Source organism: Falco biarmicus, chromosome 1 (genome assembly GCF_023638135.1).
Source record: "Falco biarmicus isolate bFalBia1 chromosome 1, bFalBia1.pri, whole genome shotgun sequence".
NCBI classification, from domain to species: Eukaryota; Metazoa; Chordata; class Aves; order Falconiformes; family Falconidae; genus Falco; species Falco biarmicus.
The window spans coordinates 67,856,414-67,879,217 of NC_079288.1; the positions used below are offsets into that span (position 1 = coordinate 67,856,414).

Below are 22,804 nucleotides of genomic sequence, written 5' to 3' on the forward strand. Positions count from 1 at the left end.
TTTCTCACGTCTGAAGAGTTGCCGCAGAGCTGGGAGGGCTCTGGCACACTCACCATTCCTCTCACCCTCGGGAAAAAATGGCGCAGCCCCACGCAGGCCACTGGCGCGCCGGGCGCTGCTTGTGGATGCCCAAACAGCGCGACGGCCGCTGGCCAATGAGAGCGCGCGTTACTGCAGAGTCGGGCAATACTAACTTTCCCGCCAATCAGGAGGGCCGACTCACTGTTGCTAGGTGCGGCGGGGCGAGGGCTGGGGCCGCGAGGTGCTGCTGGGCGTTGCGGCAGGTGGGGGACGCGCGCGGCGTGGTGACTCGTTGGGGCCAGCGGCAGCGGCCGGCGGGGCCGCGCCGTTGGCGTCCGTCCCGCAGAGGTTCCGCGGTGCTCGCGGCGCAGCCGTCGGCCCCGAGAGCGGCCAGGCCGTGCCCGTCGTGTGTGGAAACGGGGGGCGTTGCGCGTGGCGGGGTGTGCGGGAGCCGCCTGTCCTCGGTGGAGACCGCGGCGGAGGCGAGAGGGGGCCTTGGCCCGCAGCCTTGCGGGCGCCCTTCGGCCGTCCGGTACGGGCGTGACGGGAGGGCCCGTGGGGCAGGCGTGCACCAGCACGAGCAGTACCCTAAAAGCCTTGGCTATCGGCGTGTTGCGTTTTCTGCTTGCAAAGGAAAGATTAGTTTTTCACAATTCTATTAAAGAGAAAGTCACTAATTAAATTGTGTTAATAAAGTTACTAATTTAGTTGTGCCCAGCTTTAAAAATAAAGATGTAATGGTGAGGGACGTGCAGCCTCTATGCAACGATGTCTCTGAATTACCGTATCCTGGGCCTTGGGTAAGACCTATGGCAAATGATAAAAGTATTAAGCTTGACACTTTTGCAGTATAAGGTGTGGTGAAGCTGTGTGCTTTCTGCCAAGAATCTTTTTTTCCCTCTTGGTAGTGTTCTGTGTGCCTATATAATTTGACTAAAGTATCAAAAGTTAAGAGGTGACAATGCAGTCTGGTTTGTTAATCTTTCAGGGGGATTGAAGATGTGCAGCTGAGATGACTCTTCAGGAACTGGTGAATCAGGCAGCTAGCCTGTACTCTGATAGAAAAGCAGTTTGGTTTGATGAATGCAATGACAAAGCTCCAACTTCCTACACATATGCTACGGTGGTTAAGCTTGCCATGGAGTTAACAGCTTTCCTTCAAAAGCACTGTGATCAGCAAGGAAAATGTGAAATAGGCCTTTACTGCTATCCAGGAATAAACTTACCATCTTGGATCTTGGGGTAATGGTTTCAATGCTTGCAGTGTGTGTTGGTTTTTTAAGGGTCATCTCATTGAAGGAAATTTTCAGTTTGGTTATATTTTTAATAACAAAAATGTAGTAATACAGTCAAGAGGCACTGAAGTCTTGCATTCTTTAAGAGAAAAAATGGCACTATTATAATCTTTACAAAAGCCACTGCTAAAGCTTTTTGAATCTTAAGTTTATTGATCTAAAGTGTCTTATTTTTAAAGTGATTAAGGCTATTTCTAGAAATATAAAAAATTAATTACTTGTGTCTTTGTGCTTATTTAGAAATGGAGGTTATCTACAGAATAAATTTATACAAAAAAAAAAAGGAATACGCAGATTTTTTAATATATTCTTGCCTTGCTAGCAAAAAAAAAGATGTTGAAAACAATTTTCATGCTTTAAGCTGAATGAGTGTACAGTTAAAGTTCCGTTACAAATATTCCATTACAAAAAAGTAATGAGTAATGCAGCACTAAAGTGACCTTGATTATTTAATAGCTAGGAAGTTGAAATGTTTGTGACCTCAAAACACACTCATGTTAATCCAGCAATTTTAAAAATCCTACTTCTGATTAATTCTGTTTGTATCCTTTATATATGTATCTTTTATATCTATTGCATTTATGATGTAATACAGAATTGCAGCATCACAGGCATATTTTCTTCAGCTGCTATATACAGCAGCAGTTGTGCTTCCTAGGAGGAGGGTCTGTGTCAATATTTTCCTATTGTCACACAGCATGTAAAATACACAACAGCACAAGAAGATGTATCACAGCTGCGTATAAAGATTTCAGTGCAGTGAGTGAGTGAGGGCTGTAATCATAAACCTCCCAGAAACACTGAGGAACTTTCTCACTGATCTGGAACACTTTTCTCTGAGTCCAGCAGTGGAGTAGGTTGCCCAGAGATGTTCTGTAGGCACCATCCTTGGAGGTTTTTCAGACGTAGCTGGAAAAAGTCCTGAACAACCTAGTTGGGTGTCACAGCTGGCCTTGCTTGAGCAGGAGGTTGGACTAGGCATCCTGAGGTCCCTTGCAACCCAATTTATCCTATATCCCAGTGAACTGAGCAGCAGCACAGTTTTCTTTTGCTGTGTGACTGGGAACTACGGGGGCGTTTTGATTCTTAACAGCTATCATTGCTGAATAGTTAACCACTATATATGATGCAGGGCAGGCTTCGGTGCTTAATGATCAGCCAGTGGCTATTCGTGTATATAGAATGCTGCTGTTTCCAAGTCGTTATACTGAATCTCGGCTTTACTACAGTGATAAATCACTTGCATAAAGAGGTAATATAACTAATTGTACGTGGGAACCCAGCCTTAGAAGAAATGTGAATATTTATGGGATCCGCTCATGTTTTAGTCGCCGCTTAACTCCGCTTTTTGTGGCGCTAATAAATTCAAGTGCTTGTCATTATCAAATGGAGCCACTAGAGGGCGGGACTGTAGTGAGCAACTGTGGAGGAAGAGCTACAACGTAAAGCGCCGGGATGAGAGCGGAATGATACTCGATGTTCCTGTTTGCTTATTAGGGAAGAAATTTCAGTATGTGCTCAGATTTTCTTATGCTGGATTCTTTAGACTTGTGAGAACAGAAAGTGTTTTCAGTGTGCAGACTTTCAGTGCCTTTTAAAATATGTTTACACATGTTGTATAACTAAAAAGCTTGTATTTCTGTTCCTAGTCAATAGCAGCAGCTTTTAAAATGTGATGCTGTTGATGTCAGTGATACCTTTGTCATCACCAGCCTGCTTGGCCAGAAATAATGTTCAATGTTTTCATCCAGCTTTAATCTTTTTGCGCTGTAAGATACCAAAAGGCAACGCTGATTATTCTTCCTACTTTATTTCCAAGAAAAACTTTAAAAGTCACATAGTGACTACGTTTTCTGGCTCTGGCAGCTATAAAAGCATAGAAGAAATGTTAGTGAAATTTAGGAAGATTTTCTTATTTTTTTAAAAAATTACGTTTAAAACATTTGTGTCTTGTTAGAATCCTTCAAGTTCCAGCTGCGTATTCTCCTATTGATCCAGATGCACCACCAATGTTATCCACTTACTTCATGAAGAAAAGCAATCTTCAGTACATTCTTGTTGAGAATGACAAAATAAATGTAAGTGTGCAGGCTTCTACAGGAAGCATTAAAGGGCAATTTAGAAACGTGTAGTTATTCAGACTGTATTCTGTTTTAATAAGCTTGGATGGGGTTGTTTTGTTTCTTCATGTGAAGAGGTTGTCTTTTTCATTCAGAAAAGAACATCTTTAAAATTAGAAGTACAAAGTGCTTCTCTTCCTCTTCAAAAATATTACCTGTTTTCCTATTACAGTGTTGTCCAGGCAAGCTTGTTGTGCACTGGCCCTGGAAGACTTTGGTTTCCAGAGTTGTCTCTTTGTATGTCAAGGCTGAGAGTTGGAAATCTTTGCAATAGTTGAAAAAAAGCTCCTGCATTTACTTCTTTGGTTTCCTTTTGTCCAGCTCCTCACAAGTCTTATGCCTTCACTCATTGCAAAGGGAATATAAAAGATTGGGCCATATAGCTATAATTCAGAGTTCTTTGTCTTCTGCAGAATTCTTTTATATATTTTCCTTCTCATTATTTGCTCAGAGAATTGTTCATATTTATGAAGTCTGTGTTCACTCATATTTAATACATAAAAATACATGAGCTTAAGACTGTCTGCTATGTGTCCTCCAAAAGTAGAGGCATGAACAATCACAGATTATTTGTATGAAACGTTATTTCATTTTGCATACAGTAGGACAATAACAGTGCATCCTGAGTTCTGCTGTTTAAATTGTTTATTTTCTCTTACAGAAATTCCAGATGTCCCATGTTGGTTGCTTTAACCACAATTCTTCAACAGTAGAACACATTGGTTTAACTCTCTTCCAAATGAACTTGAGCAATACTGATTTAAATTCACAAGTAGATGACATGAAAAGTAAATATGAACCTTCCAAAGCTATGGGTAACTCGCACCCGGGATATACCATTTGCCCAGATCAAAACAAAGCAAAAACATGGGAAGGAGGATACATGGGTGATGGTCAGAAATACTCTGTAGCATACATCTTGCATACATCTGGAACTACTGGGATCCCCAAAATAGTCAGAGTGCCTCATAAATGTATAGTGCCAAATATTCTGCATCTTAAGTAAGTGTGGTTTCCAGTTTTCCTTTTAAATGCTTTTACAGATTTGATACTTAGGCAGTTGGGTTTTTTTAATTAATATTTCAGAGGAGTGTAGATTGGGGTTTTGCTAACTGTTTCACTTCTTCCTCTTTCCCTGCCTTTTCAGATTTATTTGTGTTTGTTTCTTTTGTTTCTAAATAGTATCATATAAAATTTTGTTTAACTATTATTTTTAATGTTGAAATGGTGCTTTACTTGAATTTTTGAGGGGTGTACTTCAAATAATAAGCTGTTGCTGTAAGTATTGTATTCTGGCTTGTGGCTTAAAAGAAATAGCTAACAAAATTAATTATTTGTTTGCAGTTATATTTACTGTGTTCTGTAATTTTTAAGTCCCAATTCCTTTTCAGGCTAGGTTTTTTTCTGCTTCATTTAGTACTTCCTAAAAAAATTATTATGGAAAATACCATCCTTTTTTTATTTATTTAATGAGCATCTCTTAGTTTAAATATGCTCTTCAGTGTACTGTATTGGTGTGTAATGTGGTAGATATCTTGGTGAAGGAGCTCATTAATTTAATCAGATGCAGGAGCTCGTGCTCAAATTGTTTGGCCTACATACACCTATATATTCAGAGCAGCCCTTAAGATCTTAGCTTTGCTAAAGCACATTTCTTTCATGCTGCTCTTCTAGTTTGGAAATGTTTTTTTTAACAACATGCATCAGATTTGTAATTTCTAGCTTTCTGAATTTAGATCCATATTTGAGATCACACCGGATGATATGCTATTCTTGGCTTCCCCTCTAACATTTGACCCATCTGTGGTTGAACTGTTCATTGCACTGACAAGTGGAGCCTCTATTCTTGTAGTACCAAACACTATTAAAATGATGCCTGTGGAGCTGTCTGCTGCTCTATTTCACCGTCACCGTGTGACAGTGTTGCAGGTAGGCAACACCTAAGATAGGTGTCTTCTTCACTGTCTTGCTTCTCATCTTTGCTAATGAGTACTACTTTTTCATCAGTCTGGACGCTAATCGTAATAGAACAGGAGCATTATTCCTTGAAGGTGTAGCTCATGCTATCTTTTTTGCTGTAGAGTGTTAGCTGTTTAGAAAATTACAAGCCTCAAACATTTTGTGACAGAAAACAATGAACTAAGATAGAACCAACATTCATATTAAGAAACCATTCATTCTTAAGAATTAATTTATTCTGTTAACTAAGCAGTTCTAAAGAATCTGGTGATGAAGTAACCCCTTACAGACATTTTTAGCACTTTTTAATGGGCTTGATCTTAAAGCCTTTCCTCATAAACAACTTCTAGGTTTTAATGGTAGTTTCTGTGCTAAAAATACAACTAAACCAGTGCTGTTTATAGGATGATAAAATGTTTGTTGTTTTTACAATAATGAGAGAAAAAGAATAATTGATTCCACAGCAACACTTAGTTTCCAGGCCACTTGTTTCTATGAGGCTTCATGTGCCTCTTATGTCTTGGAATAGATCATGTCCTATAGCATCTCCATTCTAATAGTTTTAAGGGGTTTGGGTTTTTTCAATTTACTTGAAATTATGTGCATCCAGCATGGCTGAACAAGCCTAGCCCTTGCCTTGTAGAGTAATGAGGTATTTTGTAAAACTCTTAAATTGAGTATAGAAACTTAAATCGGGGGGGTGGGAAGAGCTGCTAGAAATGGATCTCACTTGTAATTGACTTAGAACAAAATGAGTGTGGTCTGATTAGTCTATTAATTGTGACAAATCAACCCCCAAGCCTTGCTTTGCCATTAATGTTGTAATTCTGAACTATTTGCACTCAAGGAAATGCTGAAATTTCCTTTTCTTTCAGAGGAATGGTGGTAGTTGAGATTGTAGGGTACAAATTTAAGATTAGTGAGCAGTTAGCTGAAGATTCCACAGCAGAAAAAAATCCAGTAGTTACAAATATTTTGTAACTTTATTCTCTGCTCTAGTATCTATTTGTTATGATTGCTGTAATACACAAGTTTCTTGATAAGTTTAGTTCACTTGCTTTTAGAAAAAAAATTCCAAATTCTGATACGTTAATCTCTATTAGCAAGATTTTTAAAGTATGTTTTTTAAGTCTTTTAAGATGTGTTTTTAAAAAGCATCTTAAGCATTAGTAGAGAAAGGCAGAAATTGGTGAATAAAGGTATTTGAGATGTCCTTCTAAGAAAAATTTGATTTTGTGATCTTTTGATCATTGTCTCAGTCAGTGAAGGAAGGGCTTCTCAGTTGAATTAATGACAAAAATTTACTTACACCTTACCTTCTGATGATCAGTGATTTTATGTTTTTTAAATTAGAATAAGACATTACCTTCCCCTCTTGACTTGCTTGAGCAGACTTGAGAAATCTGAAAAGTGGTTATGAGGGAGTGGAAAAGAAATTTTCTTCCCCTCTTTTTTTTTTTTTTTTTTTTCCCCCCCACTATAATTCACAAATGTTTATATGGTCATTTGAAAAGTGAAAGTCTTCATCTGTTACTAGAAGAACACAACCTGGTAATACATAATTCCGTTAATTGTGCAGCCTTCTTACTAGAAAAAGTTGGGAAGAATGAGCGTGAAGTAAGTGTGTTAAAGATTTGCTATTTTTCCCATTCAGTGAAAGGGCTCTACACCAACAGTATTATATAAGTAGTTGTATTTAAGGAACCTGTTTTCTTTTTCTCTTTTCCCCTGCTCACTTTAGAGTGTGCTGTGAAAGCTTTCAGAAAAACTTATCTTTGTAAACTGTTATATTTACACAAATCAGGAACAACCCAGAATCTGGTGTCCTAGGAATTTTTAGTGTTACGGAAAGGTCTTTAAATGTTCTATATGCAGGTTAATCAGATGTATAGGTTATATTTTAGCTGTAACATGCTGGAATGAAGGGATAAAAAGCTCAAACAGTAACATCAGAGAATACTGTGTTTGCTACTTTCTGTTTCACAGCAATTAAACTAAGAACTAACATGCTGTCATAATTTAACCTCAGCCAACAACTAAGTATCACACGGCTGATCACTCTCTCCCCCTACCTTCCCTCAGACCCGGCGGGATGAGGAGAGTCAGAAAAAGGTGAAACCTGTGTGTTGAGATAAGAACAGTTTACTAATTGGAATAAGTAATTAATATTAATAATGACAACAATAATTGTAGTGAAGAGTACAGGTGGAGAAAGGAATAAGACCCAAGGGAAGAAAACCAAGTGATGCACAATACAGTTGCTCACCACCCGCTGACTGATGCCCACCCAGTCCCCCAGCAGCAATCAGCAGCCCCCAGCCAACCTCCCCCAGTTTATATACTGAGCATGACATTCTGGGTATGAAATAGATCTTTGTCTAGTTTAGATCAGCTGTCCTGGCTCTGCTCCCTCCCAGCTTCTTGTGTACCTCTTCTGGCAGAGCATGGGAAACTGAAAAATTGTGGACTTACAGTAAGCCCTTCTTAGCAACAACTAAAACATCAGTGTGTTATCAACATTACTCTCATATTAAATCCAAAGCACAGAACTGTATCAGCTACTAAGAAGAAAAGTGTCCCAGGAGATGCACACACACTTCACAGAGACACAACACACAGCAGAGACACGCCAGGGAACCCATAACACATCTAAGTAAAGAAGAAACTGCAGAGGATATAGATTGGTGCTGATAGTACTCATTAAAGGCTTCACATAAGAAACAAAACCTCGCAGAACACCAGTGTGATCTGTTTGGGTATCTAATGGCTGATGCCATCTACTATACGTAATGATTATTAAGTATATCCACAATATAGTAGCTATGCAGTGCATATGATAAAGCAGGAGGAGGTGCACACATATACTGAAAAAATAGAGGAGGTCTTTCTCTTATCTTCTTTTTTCTTTTTCTTTTTTCAATGTGTATCATTCAGGCCACGCCAACACTTCTCAGGAGTTTTGGAGCTCACATTATTAAATCAGCAGTGCTGTCTGCAAATACTTCACTTCGTGTCTTAGCCCTTGGTGGTGAAGCATTTCCTGTACTGAATCTCTTGAAAAGTTGGAAGCACAAGGAGAACAAAACAAGTATTTTTAATCTGTATGGTATTACTGAAGTGTCAAGTTGGGCCACTTGCTACAAGATTCCTGAAGAGGTTTTTACTGCTGATTTTAGGTAGGAAAATGCACTGATTTTGTGGCTTGGCATTGAATGATGAAAATCTCTAGAAATAGAACCTTGGTCTTCTGTTTCCAGGGCTACTGAGTTCTCATGGGTGTTTATGCTGGTAGAAGTTACATTTGATTTTTATGTAGAAATAGACTAATCCATTCTCTCTTTCTCTAATAACAGCTCCCTCAAGTAGAAGTTGTTGATGAACGATTCTTGAAGAACAGGACTGCAGTCTGAAATTCTGTATACTTGTAGATCTGTTACATTTCACATGATGTGTTGTGATGGTGTCTGTTTTAGTCATCTCTGTATCTAGACCTTTTCCTCATTCCAGCCTGTGATTCCACATGCTGAACCTGGACTAGCTTAGTCCAGGGTGTGCTATCTCTGACTATGTGGGAATACTGAATCAGTGTTGTGCTTCTGCAGGCAAATGATTCCTACCCAATTTGCTTGCTCATCGTGAGGCTTTTCCAGTGAGATCTTGCATGTTCAAAGAGAAGAAACCTAACAGAGCAGTCAGTGAGGGTAAAGAAACGGGGCTGTGTATCTGTTAATAGTAGCCTTGGAACAAATGTATAGCTTAGCTCTGTCAAGTTCAGAATGTTACTTCTGAGATTTACTTATTTAAGCAAAAATGCTCAAAGATTATTTTCAGATATAATCAGTAGGTACACATGTGTTTCTTAGGGCTACCATGCTTTTGCCTGCAGTTCTTAAAACTCCGCAAATGAACGATTAAGTGGAGATTAGGTACTGTTGGGTTTTTTTTCTAATACTGGATAATACACTATTCAGCAAATGATCCCACTGATACTGCTTGACTAGTATGACAGAAATTCGTCCAAACTGGCTTACCCAGGGTCTCACAGTAATTGTACTTGGATATCCAGAAGTACTTTCTTTTAATCATTTAGCACTCTGCCATTTTAAACTCGGTTACTCAATTTCTCACCTTTTTTTTTTTTTTTTTTTTTAGTTGTATTTTATAAAGAGTGTTGCACGAGTTTTGGGGTCGTGAAAGGTATTTCCAGTTAGCTCAGTGTTTCATTTGGTTTCGGAAATGTGTAATTATTCCCTGACATGATAATTACACATGTGACTTGAATTAATCATGTCCTATGAAATGGGATGTTTTGGACAAATGATGTGATGTATAACCTGTTACTTAAACCCTTGAAACATGAGAATGGTGGGTGGTCATAAAGTGATGTTAAGTTCCCATGCAAAACTAATTTTCATTCTGGTTTCTCGTGAGTTCAAACGTTATCTTCTCCGCAGTGAAATTGTTTTTTCTACTCAAAGTTTCTGCGCTCCAGAGATAGTGTGTTGTTTTTCAGTCCTAACTGAGGTGCAGTTAGAATGATGGAAGTTTTTACAGCCTTTGACTATTGTCTCCCACCCTTCACCTCAGAGCCTGCTCCCTGTAAGCCTCATTGCAAAGGGAATTAGGATTCCTTTGTAGTAAGCAGGCCCAGATACAATAAAACCACAAAAAAGGATGGACCTTTTTGTCTTTTTCATTCCTTAGTATTAGTAGGACAGTTGGAATACAGTGGCTTTTATTTTTGCCAGCTGAATGATAAAAACTGGCAGAGTTCCTAGAGAACGCTAGAAAATGGAAAAAAAAATCAGCACAAAGTTAGTGCCTTAGTGGTCTGGACCCTTCTGTTCTTTAGGTAAGTTTTGCGAAGTTGAATGTCTAATCACAAGTCTTTTAATAATAAGGTCCAATGAGGTGGTGTTTGTCTCTTATTTTTGCTGTTCTATGGTATATGTAGGAATCTTGGGGTTTCATTTGGTGATGTTAAATTCTGCTCTTTTTTTGGTTGGGACTTTCCCATGACATGAAGCAGATACATTGACAATCTGGGATGCTTTCTCATACCTATGTGTCAAGTAATTATATTTTGAAACTGACCAGAGGAAGGAAAAGGAGAAGATTCTCAGTTGGCAGAAGTACATGTCTTACAAAAGTTGACTGCTTTTTGGTCAGCTTGAGATAAAGAATTCATTGGCTGATCAGAGAAAAGGAGAAGTTTCAACAGCCTAAATAACAGGAGTTGAACAAGAATTGTTAGGTTAAAATATGATACTTAATGATAGAAATTGAACTGGAACCCATGCATAACTTCATATATTACCAAAGCTATTTAAAGTTAGTTTGCTTTTTAAATTTTGCTTTACTGAAGAAAATATATTATTCTCTGTTCCCACTCAGAAATAGTGTCTGTGTTCAATAAATGAGGTTCTGCAAGTGCTTGAAGAAGCTAGAGAATGAAGGGAAAGGAAGGAGTTGGTCTGCAGCTCAACAGAAGTCTATAATAAATGACATCGAAATTACCGTTTCTTCTATTTCAGTCTTTTCTGAAAAAGTCAACTGTACTTGTTGCCACAACATCAGTAATAAAATAGAATAAAAGCTCAAACTAGGTAGGTCAGGGAAAGAGTGAATTAGAAAGCAGTTAATGTGTTTAAATTGGTTGACTTTTGGTATGAAATTTAATTGAAAGTTTCAACTTGGGTGCCTCAAAAACTGGAAGTTCTCAGCATTTTTTCAGGGTATGTCAGGGTCCATTCCAGCTTTATTTTCTATCGTTTTGTGGGGTTTGGGTGTATGATAATGAAACCTGTGCACATTGATGAGGTTTTAAATTTTGAACAAATTGAGATGTTTTTAAAGAAGATTTATTTGTAGAAAGAAACCTCAAGCATCTGCTTTTGCTCTAATACCAATCCTTTAAAAGACTGTATGCTAACTAATTTCTGGAACAGTTGTTTGTGTTCAGAAGGGAAAGATTTTCACTATTTCTTTCTTTAATATATTTAGAACTGATTTCCCTATACCTTTGGGATCACCGCTCCTTGGAACAAAAGTTGAGGTCAGAGATGCCAACGGTTGTTCAGTTCTAGAAGGCGAGGGACAAGTATTCATAGGTTATTTTATATTTCTTATTCTTCCAAGATACTGTTCTTAATTGATTGCATTTTAATAATACATTGATTATTTTGTTTGTTTATTTGTATCTTTATATCGGTGTCTGCCTCTGATATACAGATTAATGTAGCATTTTAGGTTTCCATTGGGAAACTTCTGATGGTATTTTAGGTTGTTGGGATAATGAACAGAAAGTTACCGTAATTTTATCTGCAGAATGTGGTTTCCTTATATTGACTTTTTTTACTGCTTGCATTTTGACATTCTCAATTGAGGTAATTTCTGTGTATGAACTGGATAAACTACATAGCCCAATTTGTACATTGCGGAAGTTTAGACTTCTGTAATAATCTTTTAGTACTTCTTATAATGCTTGTTAGAATTAGGAGAATTTGATAAAATATTATTTACAATTTCAATTTACAGTTAGCCATTTAATATATATGCCCACAATCTTTTCTTGTATAGGTGGTGAAGAACGAGTCTGCTTTCTTGATGATGAAATAACTGTACCCCTGGGCACAATGAGAGAAACAGGGGATTTTGTGAGAGTGCAGAATGCAAAGTTGTTCTTCTTGGGTCGGAAAGACAATCAGATTAAACGTCACGGCAAACGTTTTAATATTGAATATTTGCAGCAGGTAATACAACATCTAGTGAGCAGAGTATGCCAGTATAGAAGAACAGGGATAAGGAACACATTGTCATCAGAAGTGGGTATTCCCTAATTTTCAGATGACTTTTAGGAATCTAAAAGAAACTGGGAGGGTGTATTTTCAAAAACCTAGTCCCATAATTTGGAGAGGAGTTTGGTTCTGAGTTCTTGGAAATCTGTTTTATTGTATGGTTTCTTCCAGCAGAATTAAGAACTGTATAAACATCTGAAAAATACTGAGTGTTGCACTGCAATGCTTGTATAGTGATTGTTCTACAGGACTGAATGTCAGCCTCATGGATTATATCTCATTCCTGGCATTTAGACAAATAATGCATATATCTCTGAGTTCATGAAGTACAAACGTCAACTACAAGAGGAGATATTTCATAGGTTGTTATGTGGGAATGTGAAACACATACAGTTTTTAAATGTGTACTTTTTAAAATTGTGGGGTTTACTTCTTTTACTCTGTTGATGAGCTGCATTTCAAAGCAAGACTAATATTTTTTAATTACAGGCTGCTGAAGATCTTTGTGAGGTGGAAGCTTGTGCAGTGACCTGGTATCAGCAGGAAAAACTTATCCTGTTTGTTGTACCCAAAGATGATTTAGAAGAGAGGGAAACACTTAAAGAACTCCAGAAACGTCTACCATCTTATGCAGTCCCTGATGAGCTTGTTCCGATCAAAACTTTGCCTTTAACATCACATGGTAAATGAAACTATTAAGTATCCTTGCCGCTTATTTTAATGGTCTCTATTCCTTTTTTTCTTTTTTAATTTCTTTGTTGACCAAAATCTGGTGCCTGATTCGTGCTTTTTAAATAGTAGATTAGATAACTAACTCCTAGGAGGAGATCATGACCACATGTTATGTTTTCCTGATAATGCTTCATTTGAGAGTCAAACAGTAGTGGTAAAATCAATTCAGTTTTAACACCGCACACTTCTTTTCTCAGTCGTTCCTGTTGCAGTTTGCAACAGAACCCTGACTTTGGCTGGGGAAAGATCAGGCCTTGAAGGTGGGATTATGTTGGGAGGCTAGGGTGAACTTTTAAAAACCTTACTGGGTTCTGTGGAGTTGATTGACTGGGTAAAAACCACACAGGTGCAGTTGGGTATGAATGAGGAAGTATTTACAAGAATAGACTATTTGGGCAGAGGAAATTTTGGAAGTGTAAGTGCTAAAAGAGCAATGAAAAAAATCATACTTTATTTTCTACAAAGGCAAAGTTGATATATCTGAACTGAACAAGATTTACCAGAACCATCTAAACTCCAGGAGGCGTGACAGTAAGCTGAGTGGCGCAGAGGAATTGTGGGAAAGATTGCAGTATTTATGGAAGGTAGTATTTTGAGCTGCCTTTTTATCTTTGCAAGTGGATCATTATACATGTGTCAGAAATTAAACAGTTTTAAGAAGTATGACTAATGCAACCAGAACGTTCTAGCTGCCTATAGATATAAGCAGTACGGCTCTTTCTGTTCAGTTAATACTTAATTCTAGTTGCTCTGCAATGGCCAAGAGGGGGTATTGGAGAACTGCAGAACTGAAATTGAGCAAAACATTTTGTAGTACAGAACTAGTATCTCCCCGTTTCCCCGTTCCTCCCCAGCTTTTGTTCTGTCATACCTCTGTGGCACTAACAAGTTTCATGTGATTTTTTTTCAGAATAGTGAGTTTCCTCAGTTGTTGATTTTTAGTGGGACTTCTGGTTATTCAGGTGGGTTTTACCCAACCTGAGTTTTTATGTGTGTGACATGGTGTAACACCCGTGGACTGTTACCTCTTCCCTTCTTCTTTTCTCTAGTCTGTTCTGGGTCTCCTGGGTGATTCCACCGGAATTCCTAAAGATGCAATATTTCTGTACAGTGGTGGAGATTCCTTAAAGGCTCTACGATTTTGTGATGAAATTGAGGTGCTAGTAGGCAAAGCTGTGCCTGGACTTCTTGAAGTTATTCTCAGTCGCTCGATTGAAGAGGTTCATAGACATATTGTTAAAAATCTGTTTCCACATGAAGACCAATTAATGAATTATGACAGTGTTGTGAAAAGAAAATTAAGTGGGAACAGTGAAGAGGAATTCCATGGAAAATATGTTAAACTGAAATCTGAAAGAGGTCTTGAGGTTGCTTCAGGGTTAATTTCATTTTTTGCACTAAGCAGAGGAAATCATTTTTTTTCTATGAATTTCACAGAGTCTTTTGTGCAGCCCAATAATACGGTACAGGTAGGAGTGGAACTGCTACAGCAACCATCCTTTCTGCATTTAGTAACTCCAAGTGTAATGAAAAGCCATGTGCAAGGGTATGAAATGGAGAACAGAAGTTTAACAGTTAGGAACAAGGCAAATAAAGCCGACTGTTGCTCTGTACAGCAGATCCATGCAGAATGTAGTCATGTAACAGCGACAGAATTGGCATTAGGCATAAGATGGAAGTCAAATACAAGAAAATGTGTTGATGCATCACCACTGGTTATAATACCATCTAAAGAAGAAATATCTGCATCTGTGTATGTTGGCTCTCACTCTCACGCAATGCAGGCGATTGACCTAGACTTGGGAGAAATAAAATGGGAGAAGAACCTTGGAGATCGTATTGAATCTTCTGCCTGCATATCTAAGTGTGGAAATTTCATTGTTGTTGGTATGTCTCTTGATTTAGCCTTAATTTGAAATTATTTTTCTGCTAAATAAATCATGAATGACAGAGAATCTTATTTCTTACCTCTGAATGTCCTCCATCTACACTTACTCATAAGTTTCCATATCTGCTTCAGAACTAATTTATTGTAAAATAGAAACAGAAGTAAATTTCATGATAACCAGTGACAGAGCTTATCTAACATGTACACTTGTGGTTTATTATATACCAATTTATTAATAAGGCCTTATTAAGGAATAGTCAATATGTACAGTTTCTTTTTAGTGGTTGATTAAGGTGTGACCTTTAAATGTTTTTTTGTAAAGAAGTGTGGAAAGGGAATACGGTCTTAAAATGTCTTTAAAAATTGATGGGGATAGAAATTAGTACATGGTGCCTCAGATTATTTTCCACAGAGTTTAATTATCTCTTTTTTACTTCTTTCTGGAAATGTAAAGAACATGTTTGGATAGTTCTTTGGTCTTGTCATATCCGTTGTCAACAGAGTTGCCATTATTCATCAGTGCTATCTTTTTAGCTAATATGTATACATCACTGCTTCACACAGATGTCCAGGGGGTGAGGTTTTTTTATGCAAAGCTAATGTTACCACCTTTTTGCTAGTATTTTGATTGATACTTACTCTGATAACAAAATGGAAAAGTCATTAAAACTGAAGGAGTTTCTAGAACTGCAGTTCAGTTTTCATTAGAAAACACACATGCTTTATTCTTTCAGCATCTTTGTTTTCAGAAAGGAAAATTAGGGAAAGGATTAATTTACAAAAATTCTTCACCATTTTCAGCAACTCTGTCTTTTAATGTTATTACTATATAAATCTGATAAAAGGCAGTGAAGTAAGTATATCCTAAATGTAATCTGGAAAGAACATACAGAACAATCTACTTTGAATGTATGAACTAGCCGCAAAGACGTTGGGCTAAAAGAAGAGGAGCAGCTTTGGAAAATGTTTTGAAACTGTACCTTGTGAGTCATATTGTTTCTTTCCAGCAGCAATGCAGCTAGCTGCATAAATTGCCCCATAAATACAAATAGTCATTATTCTTTTTTCCCCTGTTGTGTTGTATTTCACACAGGTTGTTATGATGGCTTAGTGTATGTGCTTCAAAGCAGTGATGGAGAAATACACTGGACTTTTGTCACAGAAGATTTGGTGAAAAGCTCTGCAGTTGTAGACCCTTCCAGTGGACTAGTCTACATAGGCTCACATGACCAACATGTGTATAGTTTGGATATTTATGTAAGAACACTGACTATCTTTTATGCATAGAAGACTAAATACCCAACTTAGATCATGTTTGTAGTACACCAGATGAAGGTCCACATAGTATTCTCAGGAGTCCACAATTACACTTTTGAAATAGTTAGGCCTGCTTGAAGTAGGGTTAGGATTATGTGGTAGTAAATAGTTCTAGTGGCGTTCTCAGCTGTGGTTCTTGTGCTACTAGTCCTGGCTGAAATCAAATCTTAAGTTTCTTAGTTATTAAATTCTCTGTGGTTGTTTCAGAAGAGGGTGCCCAGCTAGAAATAAAGCTGACTTAACGGTGGAGAGAGAATCTTGCATTCTAAAAGAGCAGATGAAGGCACATGCAAAATAAGCAATAGAATACTGGCTTTTCATTAACTGAATCATTTACTGGAAGAGAAAGTAGCCAACAACGTAATTGTTGCTATAATAGCGCTGAGATTATATCTTCACTTCTTAACTAGCATTTGCTGAATAAATGCAGTGTTTGATAAGCTTTGACATTCAAAGGTCTTTGTAAATGTGATGAGCTTTAACTCGAGTTGAAAAATTTTTATTTATCTTTTTTCTTGTGCTTACAGAAAAAGGCATGTATATGGAAGTTACATTGTGAAGGTGGAGCTGTGTTTTCATCTCCTTGTCTGAATTCCTTTCCACATCATCTTTATGTTGCTACACTAGGAGGACTATTACTGGCTGTAAACCCAGTATGTACCTTTGCTTACATGTCTTTGATCCCAATCTCAAACTTTAATTAAACCAAAATGCATTTCTGATCACTTTTCTGATGAAAGGAACTAGATGATCATATGTTACCATAACGTATTTTTCACTTGAGGGCCTTATTATTATACACAAAGTTACCATAATAATACCTATTTTTCAGAAAGCTGTCTGGTGATAAAAAGAACTGAAGTGACTTGCTTGAATTTACATGCTGACTGTAGCCAAAGCTGGAATCAGTGTCTTCTCATTCCTATATACTACCTTATCAGTTATACTAGTGAGTGAGAGCATGTCTGTAGATTATTTTTTTCCCTGTAGATTATTTTAGTAATCTGTAGATTACTTTTCTCCCACTCTTTGACTGTAGGATTAAAAAAAAAATACACAGAATTTGACTGAAATCAGAACAGAACAGAGAAAGAAGCCCCTTCATTCCTCTTACTGTTTTCCTCCCCGTAGTCATTTAAAGAGCTGTCCCCTTTAGTCTTGGACTGCTGTTCTGTTCTCTGCACTGGAGAAATGGCATTCTTGATAGATGTGGAGCAATTTCATGGCTTTCTGAGGCATTGTTGGCTTACAGCTGGTCCTGCCTGATAAAAGGAGCAGTCACTTGGAGCAGCTGTTCATGTTTTTGTACTCACACAAGCCAGAGCATCAGTCCTAACCATCTTTATCTCCTACCCGCTACAGGTGTCCTCAGTAATACCCAATCTAGTGTTAGAAAACCAGTGTATGGTTTTGCAGCCCTAGTGGGCTGTACTTAAGAAAAAATAGATTTTGATCTTTTTTTCCCCCATAATCCTGAGTAACGCATAGTTGAGAATAATTTCCTACAGTATTTATAGTTTATGACGTAGTCAGTATGACTTGCTTTCAAGATATCTTCTCCTTCATCGGTCCTTGTCACATGCGTGAGGAGCTGGGAATGGAATAAATATCGAATCTGTCATTTATTAGAACTACTACTACACTATTATTATTTTGTCTAGGGGGAGGAAGAGGAGGGTGAAACAGATATTGAGTATCCCATGGAAAACACTAAACACTTTGTTGGAATAAGATTTGAAGAGTATGTTTGCTTGTGGTATGCATTCTGGATGGGAGAAGCCTGCTTTTCTTTGCTTCCTGCCATGCCCCCCCCCCCCCCGCCTTAAGGACTGGGACAAGCTGTGAAGGGAGGGTTGTTTTGTGCAGCTTTGTACAGTTGTGTTAAGCATCAGATACTATTCCATGCTGCTCTTTACAGGTGGCGGGGAATAAGATTTGGAAAAGCTTCCTGGGAAAACCAGTCTTCTCCTCTCCTCACTGCAATGAGAAGTATGTTTGTGTTGGGTGTGTGGATGGAAACTTATACTGTTTCACTCATTCTGGAGAAAAGGTAAAAGTGGTGGTGTTGGGATTTTTATGTTCATCACAAAATCTTGAATAAGATGCTTTATTAATGCTGTTTCTGAGGTTTAATGATTAACATATACCTTTTTGTGAACCAAATAAAGTGTCTATTGTTACAGAGAGGAGAAAGTAGAAAAGCTTTTTGCCTAGGGTAGTCCATGTGGTTCATGGCAAAACTGCAAACTCTCAAGTTGCTTGATGCAGTAACAGAACTTCTAGTTCAGAGCTTACAGCCAAAGTTAATGGTCAAGAGCAGTGCCAGCAAATGAAATGGTATGGTTCTGTTTTTGGAGTTTTTCAAGCATGTTGAAAGCTCTCTTCTGCAGGATGGTGGCTATGTAGAAGTAAAGTTTTCTTAGAATGTTTATGCATTTATCAAAAATTATGGCAAAATGTGCCAGCCTTCACATTGAATTAAAAAAGAATATTTTTTAGAGATGAATGTGGTTTGTATCTGGTGGTGAAACAACTGACGCTTTCTGTTTCTTTGCCTGAGATGCAGTGTACATGGCAATTCCTAAGCCTTTTCTGATTATAAAATATTTGTTAGCCCATGCCATGCTTTGTGTCTGCTTGCAGCAGTGTTGCAAAACTGATACTCTCTTGAGGAGGGATCTGCATATCATTAGCATGAACAGAGGAAATCTGTATTACAAAAGGAGTATTTGTCTTTTTGGCAAAGAATGGCATGTTATCAGAATGTTGTCTTGAAGTGCGTTACTAATTGTGGTACCACAGCCTAAGAATATTCTTTTCCCAAGTTGGCCATCTTTACATGGGCCTCACAGAAGACAGTAACTCTTGCACATCGTATTTTATGAGTCTTTTATCACTTCTTCTGTGTTTAAAACTCGTCATTTGACCAGCTATCACTGGAATGTAGTATGCTCTTGAAATAAAATGCTCTTCTGTCAACAACTATTCTATTAAAAAATTACAGTTGCTGTCAAACTGATAATGGAACAACCTTTGATAATGGGTGGTTATGTTCTTTCTGTAGGTCTGGCAGTTTTCAACTAATGGACCGGTGTTTTCATCTCCATGCATCTCAAGTTTAACTGAGCAAGAAATATTTTTTGGCTCCCATGATTGCTTTATCTACTGTTGTAACATGGAGGGTAATTTACTGTGGAAATTTGAAGCCACTTCAAGTGTATATGGAACACCATTCATTTTCCAAAGTGATGACTTAAAGAACAAAATTCTTTTGGCAGCAGTATCTACAGATGGCAAAGTGTGGATCCTGAATGCCAAGAGTGGAACAGCAGAAGGAGTAGATAAGCTTCCAGGAGAGGTTTTCTCTTCCCCTGTAGTATGGGGAACAAAGCTTGTTGTTGGCTGTAGAAATGATTATGTTTATTGCCTAGATTTGTATGTAACAGGAAAAAAAGCACAGCTGAGATGTTAGGCTGCTTCCTTTTTATTGTTTACATTTGTAAATTAAGAACTCACAGCTGCTGGCTACATCTCTGCCTATTTTACTGTAGGCAAGAGGTGCTCTTTGCAGATGACTTGGGTAGCATTTTGCACCAGGCAGTGTCCAGAGTAGGTAAAGTGATGTTTATTGACTTGCTGTACTGATTGAAGGAGGATGGCTGCTCAGCACCCAGCCAGAAGTTTCACTACCCCTCCCTCATTTTCCAGCTCCAGTTCATGAAAGAACATGCTTCATATGGTTTGGATTGGAATGTTGTGCTTTGACCTATGCAGTAAGAAAATGAAAGCCAGTAGTTTGGCTTCAAACACTTGCAGGATTGGGAGAAACTGTGGTAAGGTGCCTACTCCACAGCTTGGAATAACGTGCCTGTCTTGCTGAGGGAGAAATGTGTTCCTCTCCGTGAGTCCAGCCTAGCCTGTGCCTGGCTTTTCCATGCATCAGACTGGTGTTCGTCTAGTATGACGAGGTTTCTATGCTGGGGCAAGGTAACCCAAGTCCTTTTTTGAATCAGACTGAAGAGGTAGCCTGCATTGCATATACCTGGTAGTAGAGACCTGTTTACTGTAGTTTGTATAAACTGAGTGCTTTATCTCTTGTGAGCCTAGGCCCTCCTTGGCTTCAGTTCAGTCAAGCCTATACTTAAACTCCGTTGAAGTCAGTAGGAGTTATTTCTTTATTCTGAAGTGGAGAATATACTTACGTGTATATCTCTTAAATTTCAGTGATGGGTACAGTATGAGTTCCAAGATGAAGTGTGCACTGCTTAAATCAACCATTGGCAAAAAAATATTTAAGAGATTTGAATGGATGTTCTCTACAGTATCTTTGTGGAGAGCTACTAATAAATGGTTGTGTAAATTGGTTTTGGTTGGCTTTAATGACATAAAAAGAATTACCAGTGGTCTTAGTAATGCGAATCAAGTATTTGCAGTGACAAAAGTACACCTGACTGAGAGCATCTTCCTGATTATGAGTCTTCTAAAAGAGCTATAGTAGAAACTACTCTCACTTTCTCTGATGAGCCATCTACTTTGAATGCTAACATCTTGAAATCAAAAGTAAAGTAGAAGTTGCACTGGCTATGTTGCTTCATCGTGTCTGGTTCCCTCCATTTTATCATTAGCAGAAATGCACAGGCGAGACAGTTGTAGAACTGTAAAAAGTTCTATTTATAAAGCAAACCTGAACTGCATGATTTTAAAAAGGAGACACAGAATACACGCGTCATTGATTAGATAATTTTGACTGGGTTATAGTTTAATAAGAATTAAAATGACATTAGTATAATAAACAATTGCACTTTAAAACATTTGAAAAATTAAAAAAGTACACAACAAATACCCCACAATTATACATCTTATAGTTTTTATACATTACTATATGAACATAAGAGGTTAATCATATATAACCTTGTCAGAAGAAATGGTATTTTGTGTGTATAAGTTACAAAAAATTGAGACAATATACTACATAGTGGTTTGTTCGGTCCTTAAAACATTTTTGCTGTTTTGAACTCGGTAGTAATGTTTTGGTTTTATTTTTACAGATTTCCAACACTTTATCAGAAATGGTTGCAACAAAGCTAAAGCAAAGTAACACTTCATTGGTATTTAGTGCAAATTTTTTTTTAATTTAACATGAAATGTCACTTAAACATGTACACTTTAGAAATGTTTCCATTGAGTACTGTACATAATACAGTTTCCATTATTACACTAGATACCTTAATGGTTGGAAAAAACCTCTGCTTTGAAGCTTTAGATTAAGACCATCCTTAATGAAAGCTCTATGTGCTATAAATGTATTGTATTGGAAAGTTGCATCCTTATGTCATGCACAATAGCACCTAATTTTGCTATGCTTTTCAGAATACCAGTATCTTGAAGTCTTTAATCCTGTTTTACTTCACCTTCTCTACATTTCTGCCTGACTTCTTCTCCCAAGAGAAATAATCATAAAGATGGATTTCAAGCAGTTCAGTTCTTGTAATTACAAATACATACTGCAGGCTTATAAACTCAGAAAAAATGTAAATTTGACTTAAGATGCACTAATTCATGGTGCTAGAGGAGCAAAAATAATAGTGGGTCCCATTCTTTCTTATAAGGTTGCAGAGATTTGACTGTGAAGGCATTAAATAGGGTTTTTTTCCCCAATCATTTCAGAGCAGCATTGTTTTATCTCCATATAAAACATTTTAAATACTGATATTAAGGGTAGAAAGTTACTGTAGACATTCTGGTTTTAAATATGAAACTGAGCAAAACTGATGGCTTAAGAGTCCCAAGAAAACCTGTCTTGCTGCTGCACACCTACTCAATCTAGCAAGTCTGTTTTGTTTGTGCTGTTGTAACCATGATACTGAACTGTTTGTTTTCTGGGAAATAGTGTATTGAGTGAGTTCTGCTGACAAGCCCTTTTTAATTGTTGGAACGGGAGGATACGGCAGGTTTCATTCTTTTTTCTGCGTAATTTAAAGTGCTACTCCTCATGCTGCATACAGCAGTTTGGCTGAATATACTTTCATGAAACATATGGTATCATTCTATAACAATGCAATTTCTTCTTATGATAATGTCTCCCTGTATGATGTTGTAGACTTAAAGGTTCCTTTGAGCCTTAAGGTGATAAGGAGACATTCAATTTTGTTAAAGACTTCCTTGTAAAAAAAAAAAAGGGTGTGTTACAGATCTGTTTACTAGCATGACTTTTTAAAATGTAGACCTAGCTATTTATGGACTTTATCCTTTTTTGTAAGAGGGAGGGGGTGAACATTTCTGATTTAGTTACAAGACGTAATAAAGTGTTCAATTGCCACAGCAGATACCTGAGATGGGGTAAGTATACTTCTTTCGGAAGTGTTCTGGCTGTATTGGTCAAAGTACAGGAAGTTACCTGAACTACCTGAAGTTGCACATGGAGTAAAATCGGGAAGAATGCAGAGTTAAAACTCCTGAGACTCTCACTGACTTAGCTTTCCGTTCTCAGTTAACTTCAGTTCTGCAAGTCTTACTCCTGTGGGAACTTACTGAGACAAATTCTACAGCTACATGAGCACAGGAAGTTTTACTGATTTTAATTCAGGTCGATTGATTTAAAGTTGTAATCTACAATCACTGTCTCTATGCATCTTAAATATGGCGAAGCACAAACAGTGATGCACTTAAATGACT

General features: G+C 37.7%; 1 protein-coding gene across 5 annotated transcripts; it reads left to right on the forward strand.

Annotated features, from left to right (window-relative positions):
- The first annotated feature begins 96 nt into the window (after positions 1 to 96).
- AASDH (aminoadipate-semialdehyde dehydrogenase) lies at positions 97 to 22,457 on the forward strand. Of its 5 annotated transcripts, none has more exons than XM_056331968.1 (15): positions 97 to 232; positions 1,010 to 1,263; positions 3,274 to 3,394; positions 4,098 to 4,438; positions 5,173 to 5,365; positions 8,330 to 8,571; positions 11,399 to 11,505; positions 11,975 to 12,147; positions 12,682 to 12,874; positions 13,390 to 13,508; positions 13,974 to 14,811; positions 15,906 to 16,069; positions 16,657 to 16,782; positions 18,048 to 18,179; positions 19,194 to 22,457. In XM_056331968.1, the coding sequence occupies exons 2-15, from the start codon at positions 1,034 to 1,036 to the stop codon at positions 19,599 to 19,601; spliced, it is 3,387 nt and encodes a 1,128-aa protein (XP_056187943.1). In that variant the 5' UTR covers positions 97 to 232; positions 1,010 to 1,033; the 3' UTR covers positions 19,602 to 22,457. The 5 variants fall into 5 exon arrangements, 4 of the variants coding, with proteins under 4 accessions (XP_056187943.1, XP_056187959.1, XP_056187935.1 ...); XM_056331984.1 differs by having other exon boundaries at positions 199 to 284; positions 14,709 to 14,811; XM_056331960.1 differs by having other exon boundaries at positions 204 to 284.
- Positions 22,458 to 22,804: the final 347 nt, after the last annotated feature.